The sequence below is a fragment of the Poeciliopsis prolifica genome, unplaced genomic scaffold (genome assembly GCF_027474105.1).
Source record: "Poeciliopsis prolifica strain line A6 unplaced genomic scaffold, Auburn_PproV2 SCAFFOLD067, whole genome shotgun sequence".
Lineage (NCBI taxonomy): Eukaryota > Metazoa > Chordata > Actinopteri > Cyprinodontiformes > Poeciliidae > Poeciliopsis > Poeciliopsis prolifica.
Window position 1 is genome coordinate 1,427,916 of NW_026562442.1, and position 13,242 is coordinate 1,441,157.

The 13,242-nt window shown below is 38.1% G+C and overlaps 1 protein-coding gene across 1 annotated transcript; it reads left to right on the top strand.

Annotated features, from left to right (window-relative positions):
- The first annotated feature begins 3,245 nt into the window (after positions 1-3,245).
- Positions 3,246-13,242, top strand: mtpn (myotrophin). The gene is made up of 4 exons (XM_055020440.1): positions 3,246-3,570; positions 5,088-5,198; positions 5,729-5,812; positions 12,057-13,242. Exons 1-4 carry the CDS (start codon positions 3,499-3,501, stop codon positions 12,153-12,155), a joined length of 366 nt encoding a protein of 121 aa, XP_054876415.1. The 5' UTR covers positions 3,246-3,498; the 3' UTR covers positions 12,156-13,242.

The window sequence follows — 13,242 nt, forward strand, 5'->3', positions numbered from 1 at the left end:
TGCACCCTTTAAATTCTAAAGCACCATTTCTAATCCCCAGAAATAAAGAGAATGATATGATAAAATTCTTATGAAACATGAAGAAGGCTCTAATTGACTTACTGCAGAGTTTATGCGTAGGCTGAATATTATATCCTTATACCGAAACTTATCTGCAGTCAATGCATCAATGTCTTCTAACTTATTTTAAATACTTTGAGCAGATTTTAATAGAGTTCCTAGAACTATGGATTTTATAAAAGTGCAAGAGGCCTTGTGAAAGTTATTGTGAACTTTTTTTATTAGTCATTATCTCGCTCGTTCAAACTTAACATAACATGATTAATATTTAATAATCCGAATATTCATGCTTAGTATTTTTTTGCAGTACCCCCTGGAACTGTTATTAAATTATTTGAATAATACTTTCTTTCTTTGCGTGTTGTTTTCTTTTCATTTTGTCATAGTAGACAGTATTACATATAAACCAGTGAATAGACTATTCAACCCCTATTCAACCCCTTTAAAGACACATGTGTCTTTAAAGGGGTTGAATATTTATTCAATCACTTATTTCATGCTATATATTATTTAATTGACTTAGTTTGAAAAATTGTCATTCACTTTGACATAAAAATATTTTTTTGCTACAAAACAAACCTTTGAGCGTGAATACATTTCAGAGGGACTGTATTTTCTCTATTTAATATTTGCAACATCATTTATTCACTCTTCATATTGTAAGTTGTCCTTTAAAGTTTCATTAAGGGGTCACTTTGAGAGTACGCCATGAAATGCTCAGCACTTTATTGAGCTGCAGTTGATTCCAATGTCAGTAAACCTTTGAGTACCTATATACGCCTCATTAGCATAACAAGCTGGCCGGTAATCACTTTTACCCCTACAACCAGTTGGGCGTAAAATCTGCAACAAGCCGGAGAATTCATTACACTTACAGAGAAGAGATTAATAAATGTATGCAGTTCAGCTGCCCGGCTATAATACCTGCATGTGAAGCTGCTCAGAAGAGCTCTTGAATGTCATCAGTAGCATTTTTTTTCTCTTCGTGATTTGTCTGAGTTATCCGTTATGTATCAGTTGGAATTGTTGTTTATGTGTTCTGCTGATTTTGCGTTCTAACTTTTTGTCATCTCCTGTATTTCAGCGTCTAGAGAAGTTGTTTACAGTCATTATCTTTGAAAAAAGAACTGTCCTTGATCTTTACGCACCGCGGTTATATAGAGATTTTATTCCTCCTCGTCTTATGAAGCTTCTCTCTGCTGCTGATTTACTGCATCAGAGACTGACTGGGCAGCTCTTTACCTGGTATATTTGACAAGACATACGGCTGTTGTAGTGAATACTGCCATCATCTGCTACACTGAACGCTTTGGTTCCTTCAGTGCCTTGAAAATTACGATGCACAAGCCATGCACTGCTAAAACACCATCAGTCACTCCTTTCATGAGGCTGTTTCTGTCTTTCCTGCACACAGTGGTACATGCAGTAGATGCTTTACTGCTCTTGTTGAGTTTGCAGTGTACGTTCACCTGCAAGCTTTAAAGATTTCATTTCAGAGGGATCAAGGAGGAAAAACTGTCTGGATTACACCATGATCCTCTTGTAAAAATGGGATTGCTTCTTCACACTGACGGAGCAACACCATTCATTTATAGTGTTTAAATTGTAGGCTTGAATGAAAGAAAATGTGAGATGTTAAAACTAATAAATTGTCTTCCGTTCTCTTTTTTTGTGTGTGAATGTCCTCATTCTGTATTGAATGTCAGAAGCAAAACAATTCACCTCCCTTTAAATTTGTCTCACTCTGGAAAAAAGTCCTTGAACAACATCGTAAAATTTGAGCACATTTATTTAATATGCATAAATAAATAAATGTTTCATTGAATTCACCAGTGCAGAAGCTGCTCAGCCCTCAAATAATTCCAGTAAAATAAATACAATTTAAACTTTTTTGCATTCGTATTTAGTATTTAAAACCTTTCCTTTAAAATTTTCCAAATAAAACAAATTTGTCTAAAATATGACCAATGTCACTGAAGAAGGTTAATCTTGTTTTTGCGTTGATTTTGCGCCGGTTATAATGGCAGCGGCTTGAAATACCTGCGTTAATTCAGTTATGATTTATTCTTTTTGTTGATATTTGTTCACATTTTCTCAGGAAAATATTCTGGTTTTCAGTGCTGTGCAACTTGAAGGATTTTTGCTCTTGCTTTTTAATTTTTGGATGGTTGTTATGATGTGTAACCACAAAAACAAGGTATTGTTTATACAGCATATCAAAAAAAATATCTGAACTGCAGCCCCAAATCCCAGAGCAGTTGAACATTTAATTTTCCTTTTGCATAAATAAAGTATTTTTTTATTTAAACTGAATAATTGAAGATTTTTTTTATCCTTACAAAAGGCCCAAATAATGATACATCTGGAAAGACTTCTGCAATTTTTCAATCAATACTATTATTAGCAGGATTAAAAACTGTGACCCAAAAATATGGAAGTGAAACTATTTTAGTTCTAAGATGTTTCTTACAGCAACATAATCCGAGTTAAAAGCAAACTGGTAGTTCTAGTTTTAGTTCTGAAAACACAAATATATGTGAAGTCACAAACTGGCCATTGTCTTCTTTTTTTATGATTTCTGTGCTGGTATTAAATACTTTTTTGTTTTTTTATAACTTGAAAATAAATGAAACGTGGAAATTTATTGTGAAGAAATGCCTCTGAGCAAACATGAAATGTCAGTGAATTCTGATGAAACCTAAGGACAGCAGGAACCTAGAATAAAAAAGGAACCGTTAAAAGATGTTAACTCTGTTTAAACTGTGTCTAAGCGGCATGTTTCTCTATTACGCCCTCCTGAAACTATTTTAAAATTTTATTCAGGGGTTAAAACATGTTGCTCGTTATTTGTTCTTATTTTAAACAGTGACATTTGTAGAACATAAAAGGTTAGTTTTTCAACATAGCCTAAATACTGGACATTATGAAACTGGAGCTCTGAAATGTTCAAGTGGCTTCAAACCACATCGGAATTTGCGGCTCTTTTACATGTGTCGTGTGTTGGAATAGCTATGCCAAGCATATAATTGTTATTTTATGACCGCGAATGTTTCAAACGTGACCAAAGTGTGTTATTGTTACACCAAACGTCATTTAAGCAGTGGGGTTAGAGAAATTTGAGAGAAACCTGTGAATCTTTCAATTTAACATGCGCACTTGAAGGCCACCTCAGACGTTACCTTCCGGGTAACGGCGTCGGAAACATTTCTGGTATGCAGAAAGGCGGATCCCTCTTTGCCACTTTTGTCTTTCAGAACTTCTGTAGTTAGCATTTGCGTTAGCACACTTAAGTAAACGCCATAACGCTGTGCATTTAAGCAACTCTGTTTTCACACCGTCTCCTCGGGGTTCGTCATAGCGGCGATCAGAAGATTGTCAGTCCACCGTTAGCGAGCTAACTTTTTACTGCATAACAAGGAAGGTGCTGTTCGCAAGAAGATGGAGGAAACTCGAGTGATATGGGCATTGAAAAATGGTGAAGTGAACGAGGTTGAAGGCGTTTTGAAAACGGTAAGAAGACTGTTCAGTCAGTGTCATTTTTGAGCTGAGCTTTAGCCGAAAAATAAAAAAAGGCTCTGTAGCCTTGCTAGCCGGCTAGCTAGCTAGCAAGCAAACAGCGTCTGTACTTTGACTTTGTTTTATTTATTTCTTAAAAGCTGAATATTTTTCTTATGGGTTGAACAATAGATAGAGACGAGGCTTCGGCGTGGTCCATGTTTTGTTTGGTCAGCAAACACAATCGCTACTTTGAAGCAACCTGTTGGTTTTGCAAGCCAACAATAGCACTGACTTATAGTGCTGCACCACCAATGACTTCATTGTTTGCACGTAACAGATCTGGTTTAGGAAGTATGTTACGTTTTTTAGGAGATTGCTAAGCTGTTAAATGTGTAGCCAAAAGCTAGCTGGCTAACCAGACAAACGGGCCCAACACTGAACGGTGTGTGTTGAGCTTGGTGGGTGGGGATCCCAGCTGTCGCCTGCAGGACGGTGGGCTGGTCACTGTCTGCTAAAAGTGGTGCTTTGAGGTGAAACACCACTTTTCTAATCGGGCACTGGTTCCTGGAGTTTTGTTTAGACCTCCTAGAACAGAACAGGCTTTTATGCAAAACATGACCTAAAGCGTTCCCACAAATTGTAGCCAGTCCACAACTGTTGCACCTGCTGGAATGTCATCGGCTGCTGGAAAGCTGGGTTTTCAAATCTGCATATCTGCCCACACCTATGAAAACATGATGCAAAGAACCACTTCCTTTCTCCAATAAAAACAGATAGAAATCACATTTATGGCATTAAAAAGATCCAACTTGTATTAAGGTTTTAGAAAGCTAGGATTTAATTCTCCATTGAGAAATTAAATCCTAGCAGTGAATCATACTTACTTTAACTTAACATAATCTGATAAGTTGAGTTATTAATGTCTTGAGTTATTAATGTTTTGTTTTCCTCTTCATAACGAATTGTTTATGACAAATGCTAATTCAAACTTTATTGAAACCAATGGGTTACAATAAAGCTTTTATTGGCATCTGAATAAATGTATATTTACCTTTTTAGTGTCTCAGTTGAATCAGATATTTGAAATAATATCTGATAATTTGAACCTCTTGTAGTAACTGATTTTAATCAACATTTCTCTGCCTGTCTGTTAATTAATTTACAGATATTGCATCTCTGTTAAGTGTAGCCCTGTTTGCCTTTATTTTCAACAGAATAATCAAACAAAAAAGGTCACAGTTCAGTGGTTTTGTCGTAGAGGACCAAGTGATTCATGGCTGTGTGGTTAGTTGGGTAAATGAAAGAGGAAGCATCTCATGTTTGGGTTTAGTTTGTCTGTAGTAAGCAAAGTTAGGTTGAGTTACAGAAACAGCAAAGCAGGAAATGCCTGCTTTTTATTTATATAAACCTTGAGCATCAACAGGTAAAGTTCCCATTAAGCACAGTGGGGCCTTGCTTCATTGCTGAATGTAAATGGTTTGCTTCTGTTTTACTATTGAAACCAAATAACATCTGTTCCTCGTTTTCAGGAGGAAGATGTAAATAAGTCCATGGAAGGGAGGAGCCCTCTTCATTACGCTGCAGACTTCGGCCAAGTAGATATGATAAAATTCCTTCTTCATAAAGGAGCAAACATCAACGTAAGTGACGCTATCACTGCATCTCATGCAGTTTTGGATGAATTTTCCAACTGTCTAACCACTGAAAAATTACTGCTCTCTTCTTTCTTTTCCAAGCAACTTCACAGCACGTTTGCGCAGTTTTAAGATGTTTATAAATAAATGTTGACATTGACTGTCTGACCTCTGATCTGTGGGTTCTTCCATATCCACAAGGGATCAAGTTTGTAGCTGGATTCCTTTTTTTCTAAATCAATACTTGTTGCAAAAAAAGATTTAAACTTTCATAAATTAAAGCGTGTGGGTTAGTCGTGCTTTATTGACACAAATTCTCATATATTTGGCTGTGGAGTTCGACTGGGCTATTATTAAATCAAAAATACCATTCTGCCTTCATGTCTGGAGTTGCTATGCTGTCCTAAATGTATTTTTTTCTACAGGTTCCAATACACAGAACTCTTAATAACTCTAACACAGTTTACAACCACCTATGTGTATGATGGTGGTGACTTCAAGAAAAACAAGTTTTTTGCTTTGTTTTGTCTCCACAGGCCACAGACAAGCACGGGCTCACTCCACTGATGTATGCCTGTTTTGAGAATCACCTGGAATGTGCCGAGATCCTTTTGGAAAAGGTTGGTGCCACAATTTATCTTTTCATAAATGAATATGCATCCCCAGTGTCTTTCACTCTATGCTTGTTGATGTGTCAGACAGTCCACAGTGAGAGCTGATGAGGTAACTTGTTAGACAAAAGGCCCTTTAATGCAGTTCGGTGCAGGCTATGCTAGAATGATCAAAGAGGGCCACAAATGGCGGTTCGGTTCTGGTCCACACCGGCCAAATTAATTTTCCATTAGCAAATCCGTGCGCCTCTGCCTGGCTGTTCTCAGATTTGTATACCCTCTGCGGGGGTAGCACGAGCAGGACCGAGTCGGGTACGGCACTGAAACACTTTGACAGCTGATCACATTCGTTGATTGGCTCGTGATTTAAGTCACTGAAAACTTGGAGCCATTGTGGTCAGCCGTCTGCACGCTCAGGTACCACCACAATAGCAAGGAACAGACCGTATAATGGAAAACCGAACCACCCATTAACCGGTTTTCCTGTGGAAAAGTACCTATAACATACTGTTGTTATTGTCTAGTAGCCCTATTAACGTAATGCATCTTCACACCCCATCATCAAAGCTTCTTTTGTTTCCGCCTTTCGCCGATCTTTGCTGTAAATCTTAAAACCTTCAGTATTCTGTCATGTTCATACTGGAGTTGTAGATTTAAGAGATTGCAGCTGTGATTGGCGCAGGTTGCAGCTGGCATCCACTGAATCCCAGGCGCCTCATAATAAACGCCCAATAAAACACCGTCATGACAGGATAGAAATTCATAGAATCAAATACGAAGCTGCTGTTTCTCAGTGAATGGTTTTAAAGTATGTCTTTGTTTTTGTCTTACCTGAATGTTTGACTGAGTTTGTAAAAGTCAAGAAATTACACATTTCCTCTTGGTTGTATCAGAATGAAAGAAGACACTTTCATAGTCATTCCTCTTCTTGAAAAGAAGACAGCTTAGTAAAGTAAACAGTCACCTGTTACATAAAGCCAGAAGATTATTGCTGTTCTGATTATGGAGACTCAAAACTTGGTAATACATAAATTTGGTGACCCTTTTATTTTGAATGGGTGTACGTAAGACTGACATGACGCTGTGATAAAGATGATGTCTGTCATGAACGTTCAGTCTTTATGAACACTATTCATGGATTTAAACTTATTAAATGTTAGATAATAAAGGGGGACACTTTCTCTTAAGTTTGTCTGACCAGTGTTGTGGATATTTTAAGCACCTTTGGTCAAAAGAACAAAACTGAAAGTACTTAGGCGGACATTAAAAACTTGAATATTCTTTTTACCTGCTCAGATATTAAACATAAAATATTTTAATTAAACCAAGAAGAAAAGAACAAATAACTATTAATCTGAAAATGAGTTTTCTTAATCAGAAGGAGCATAGTTTTCTAATGTTCAGGCTTTAATTATTAAATTTTTTTTTTGTCTAAAATATGTTGAAATTTCTTTGAAAACCATTGCTGTATTTGTCTAAGTTTAATTAATGCGTGTGGCCATGGCTGATTTCCACTAAAATGTTGCCCATGCTCAATACATTAAAATGAAAGAACGATAAAACATAACTAATTACTTTTTTATTCAGCATTTTCTCTTTTAAAAGATATCAGAAAAATAAATTCTCAGTTATTGCAATAATCAATGTTGCATTTTGTTGGCCGGTACTTGAACTTTCTTCCAACCACAGAAAAATTACCTTTAACTCGTTTTAAAAATGGCCGATTATTGCCTTCTATACATTCTGCTTCAAAGGGCGGATTGACTGTTAGCATCAAGCGGTAGCGGTTACACCCCCAGCCACTCATTGACCTTTAAAGGTTCTGCAGAAGTACGGTTGTGATCAGGTAGCACTTACGATCGATCAGCATCACAATTGAGCAAAACCTTTTCCATCATCATGGCGAATTGTACTTCACATCTGTGCATAATCAAAGTATATTTCGTGTATGTTCTGTTCATTACACTGTATTTAGTATTAAGCTGAAAGCTTCAGGTGCTGGTCATTTGCTGACCTCCAAGTCAAAGCAATTGGTAGTACAAGAGATCAGCGCTGCTCATCTGAATAGGGATGATTAAGGTTTAAGTGATCCCAACAGGTTTTCCTCTAGTGATCATCTTTTTCCAAACAACAAGGATTATAATCCAGGCAGCTCAAAGGTAAACGGTCACTACAGGGGCCAGAACTTAAGACATTCACGCCTATGAACTGTGAAAACCTAGCTGCTGTCTCAACATGAGAATAGTAGATCGAATACACAGTAGCACAGTCAATAACATGCCTCTGAGGTTCTGTCTTGTTGTACCTGTGGTTGCCACTGCACTGCAGTGACTAAAACTGAGCCCATTGAGAATACTAGATTATGACTGTGGGGTAGGCAGACAGAAATTGCTTGGTTTCCCAGTGCATCATGGGAGTTGACACCTGCCCCATAACTGTATGGTGCACTGCTGTTGATAATAAATTATGAAATGTGCTTTTTATTCAAAAGGTCCAGCTGTAAGATTTCTGCCATAAATATGGAATACAGTTTCTAGAGACCAGCCAGCTAAATGCAAGTCTGCAATGAAAGGGAAAACAGAGATCCAAACATTTCTTTGAGCAACTGTGCATGACAGAAAGGTTTTAGTATATAAAGTTACATCCCTTGTAATCTTTCGTGATTTGCGAGTCTGTCGGATACTTTTTTAAAATTATTATTCAATATGTTGTAAAATGCATCTGTTATTTTTTCAATTATTTAATGTTTGGTACATCTTAAAATTTCAGACACAGGATGTGTGATAATGTGTCCCACATTATCTGTGGGCAATGTGGGACTCCCAAAAAGAACAGATATTAATTGTTGACCTTTTTCAAGATGTTTTGGAATGTTAATACTCTGAAACACATTGCATTTCAAGTCGCTTGACTGAATCTCTTGACCAATAATTAAAGACATACACGGGAGACCATTCAGTTTTACTCAACAGGAGCTTAATGAAAACTTAATGGACTCTTTGGCGGGTCAGGAGTGTTGGGTTACCGACCCAGTGAGACTCTGGGTGGCTCCATGATCCAGGATGATGATGCTCTCCAGTTTGGCTGCACTCGCCCCGGGAGTCTATTCTTATTCATTGGACTTGGTCTCACTTACCCACCGGCTTCTTGATGACCAGTTAGTGTTTGGGCAGTGAAGTGTTTGCGAGGGATCGTTATTCAACTTGAGAAAAGCTCATTACCGTGAGTGGTGTTATTATGGAGAGGGTGCACTAGTCCTTGAGAAGCTGTAAGAGGAGGTTAGGCTTCAATTTTTATGTCAACTGTAAAAATTGTAGCCTTGCAAGCATGCTCACCTAACACTTTTCAGTTCATTGCATTGGGGTTTTTATTTGATAAACCCGCACAAAGCAGCTTTTTGTCTAGGTATTTCTGCATTTTCTTCTTTATATTATAGAGCTTGTGAAAAAAAAAATCTGATTAGATGAACCAGGTTTCCTCTAGAAAAGCTGCTGAGCCCGGTGGTACAGATTACTGCTGTAACAATTCCTTAAATGTACATCCATTGTTAAAATTCCTTAAAGCTTCTATGAATTGTTTTATTATTTAGCGTCGGATGATTGATTATGTTGCGAAACGCTCTCACTTCCTGATCCGAGTAAATGCTAACAGCATAACATCCAATTTTTAAATTTATTCCAGGAGAATTTTATTGATTGCTGTTAATGTCTAAGATTTTTTTTGTTTTTCGGGGGACCAATAAGCATCCTTAAAATGACTGGTGCGATTCCTGAAGTATGGTAGCCTTTCTCTTCCTCCTTTATGTGAAAATATGAAAAATTGGGCAGATGTTACTAGTGTATAAAGAAATAAGAAAAACCTGGTGGCTTCCAGGCTTACAATACAGTCAGGGTTAACCTCTTGGTGAATTTTCTGCAAATGACTTACACAGAAATATACAAATTGGTGAGCTGACAATACTGAGCCTCAAATAGGCGGAGATCTACTGTTCTTATAAAAGGCCAGATGAGTGGAGTGCATTACAAGAAATTGTCTTATTAATATTTTCAGATAGTGGATTAAGATGTTCTAAGCTAAATGGTAACAACTTTACCTCTGACCTGTTTGTTGTTTGGACATCACACTTCTGTAGAAGACATCTTAGGCCTTCACACATCAGATGTACATACTGAACCTCATTAGAAACAAAATGGCAACGGGATTTTTTTTTTTTTTTTTTTTTAGTTGGGTTGTTTCTGAAAAACAAGTTTTTGCTGTGAGAATGTCACACGGAGCACATATGTTTTTAGTTGCTCAGATATTTTGAGATATGTTTAGTAGTTGGGTGAAAAAGATGCCTATTATGATGTTAGGCTTCTCTCAGCTTTGTCGTTCCCCAGCAGGAAGCGTATTGATAATTGATCCATACTGGTAAATGAGGTCCAAGTCTGTTAGTGGGTTTCATTTTGAACCAGCTGCTAATGACTTCCCTGGAGCTGGAGGAAAAAAAAACAATGGGGAAATGGAGCTGCTTCCTATCTTTTTGTCCTGCCTTTCAGTCACTAAGCTCAGCAGAGCGTACCAAGCTGGGTTACTGTGTACATGATATGAAACAGCAATTGGATGGATTTTCTGACACGACGACCACCTTATCACTGTGTTTACACTGGCTAACGAGTGTTTGCTAGGTGGATAAGGCTGCAGCTTATATCAGGAGAGCACACACACATTATCAGAGAAAATGTATTTCGGTTTCTGTCCAGGAGTCCTTCCTGTCTCAGGTAAGATGAATCGCACAGAGACAACCTTCTGAGTATTTTTAAAGCACAGGAATGATAATGCTGCTGCTCTTGAAATTTAAAGAGCTTCACTCCTAACAGTCTGTAGTGGAAGCTTCCATTTCCCACTGTTTGTGTTTTTCAATTTTTCATACACTATGGAATCTTTTACAGTTTTAAGAAAACTTATTTGAAACCTCAGTCTCTGTACTTGTTTCTTTTTTTCTTTGAAAAGTTACTTAAACATATAGTTTGTAGACCTTTGCTCTTGAGGGATCTGATATGAAACGCTCATATTGGGATGTTCTTCAGCCATATCAGTTCAATCCCCAGTTGAGTTTGAATCACTACCTTGTGGTGTTTAGTTAAAAACAACATTTCTATAAACTGAATCCAGTACATCTTTCACTGTAGAGCCTAGTTCAATTAGTTTTGAGCTCCTGTTGACACAGATGACCTTTATAAATGTTTGCAAAGTTGACATAATGCATTTAGGGATTTATTTTTCACTTTCTTGTTACAGAAATGCACCTTTTTGTAAATTTTCTTTAATTAGAAAGAAAATACAAGGAGTAGTCATGCTTCAAGTATTACAAGGATGTGCTTTAACCTAACTAGAGTGCTCACAGGTGTGTGGTTTTAGGAAGTGTGAATGAATTGACAAAAGTCCCTTTTGCTCCGTCTTTCATCTCCTCGCCAATTAGAGATGTAGATCTGACAGGGCATCCTGCCCTGCTAAATCTCTCCCAACTCTGGATGTGCTCTGTTGCTCCCATCCCGGGACGGGGAATTTGCACTTCGGCGACGACACGGCACCACGCCGTCCCATTGTTGTCGATGCCCTGCTCCGCCACGCAACGGTAAACTCTGTCTGCCTGGGATCTGGAAGCCCCGGTGTTAACTGGGTGAGGCGTCATGCTCCTCCCCACGTCGCCCATTACATCTCTTGTCACTGCAGCTGAATTCAGCTGTCTCGCTCTCTATCCATTATCGTATGAGGGTTTCTGGTTCTCCAAACAATCGTGTCCCCACTCTGCTCTTTCACATTGATTCCGTTATCGCTGTGGGCTTAAATGGATTTGGACCCTTGCTTCTCTCTGTTTTACGTGTCTTGTTTGGATTAAGACAGACCGACAAGCAAGTCTTTAGTGATTGAGTCGGAGAAGAATAAAAGTGAAGGCTTGTTTGTGTTGCCTTTGTTAAAAAGCCTGGGACCTCTTCTATAAATGCCGGGGGCCATTTGCCACTGAATTGAAGAAAGCAGCCAAGACAGGAGTGAACAGGCTATGTTTCACAAAATCCCTGCATGATTTCCATCCCAAACACACTGTCACCTGTCACTGAATGCCACTATGGCTGTTCTGTGTTTTATCAACATGATAATGGCTTGGAAAATCACAAAAGCAACACCTAGATTTGAATATTTAGATAATACGATTATATGTAAGAAGGACTCTGTGTGCCGATATGTAATATTCCTGTTCCTACCTCTGCAGGGAGCTGACAAACACATAAAAACACAAGATGGCTTATCTGCCTTTGACTGTGAAAGTGACACCATCCGGGAGCTGCTCAAACCTGCAGGACCCAAGTAAGGGAGGCGGCTGGACAGGTGGATGAACGGACCTGCAGATGGATGCAGTGGTCCCCTGACAGAAGACGGCCTCACCCCATTTACTCCAATCAACCTCTGTCTTACCACTGCTTTGGTCTGTTTGTTGGATGTTCATTTTGTCTGTCTGGTGACTTTCATTAACCTTTTTCTTCCCATGTTTTTGGGAATGTATTTTCTCTTCTTTGGGCCTCTGTCTGTCAGCAAAGTGACACATAATAGCCTCCCTTACGGACCAAACGCTGGGGGAGTTGTTAAGCTTGGATCATGTAACACTGTTCAGACCAGAAGTTAAGTTCTGTCCGTTTAGCACTAAAATATGCATCTGAAATTCTGCTGTCTCTTAAACTAAAACATAACAACCCGTAACAGATCAGTGATGTTCGTTTTTCCACAGTTTTTCTACATGTGGCCAGTGTTTTGAACAGTAACTGCACTGTGATAAATTAGACGGATTAAAATGGAAAGTTGTAAGGTTTCATTAAGATAAATAATTACAATATGTAGCCTGTTCATTGATTGACCAAACTATTTCTTCTTAAACATGTTTAGGCTTATTACTCGCATATCAAATAACATTTAATCAGTTTGAAATCTGTATTATTTTTTTCTGTTTTGACCAATCACCATGCTGGGTTACTAGAAAGACTTGAATGTTGCAGTTTTTAAATAATAACCTGTTTAAAATTTGCTTACAGAACATGAAAATGACATTTCTCCCCTTGAGTGAGTTTTTCTTCTTTTTTCTCAGAGCATAACTCTTTTTTTCACTGCATTAGCTTTCTTGGATCTTATGATGTGCTCTGGGTGCAGAGAATGATGGGTAAACGGGGGTTAGAATTGAAACCTGATAGTGGGGCTGCTTATATATCTCCTTGCCTTGGATTTGCTTTGAGACCCCGCCTGTTTTGCTGCATGTCAACACTGCTTCTGCTTTTCTGCTATGAAACGGTTGCTGTTCTCTTGGTTGCTTTTAAATGAATTGCTAAGTATGTACTGAACTAAAACATGGTTTCACTGACTTTGTTGTGACAAAAGTCTGTAAAAACCAATAAAAAAAATTACAGAAA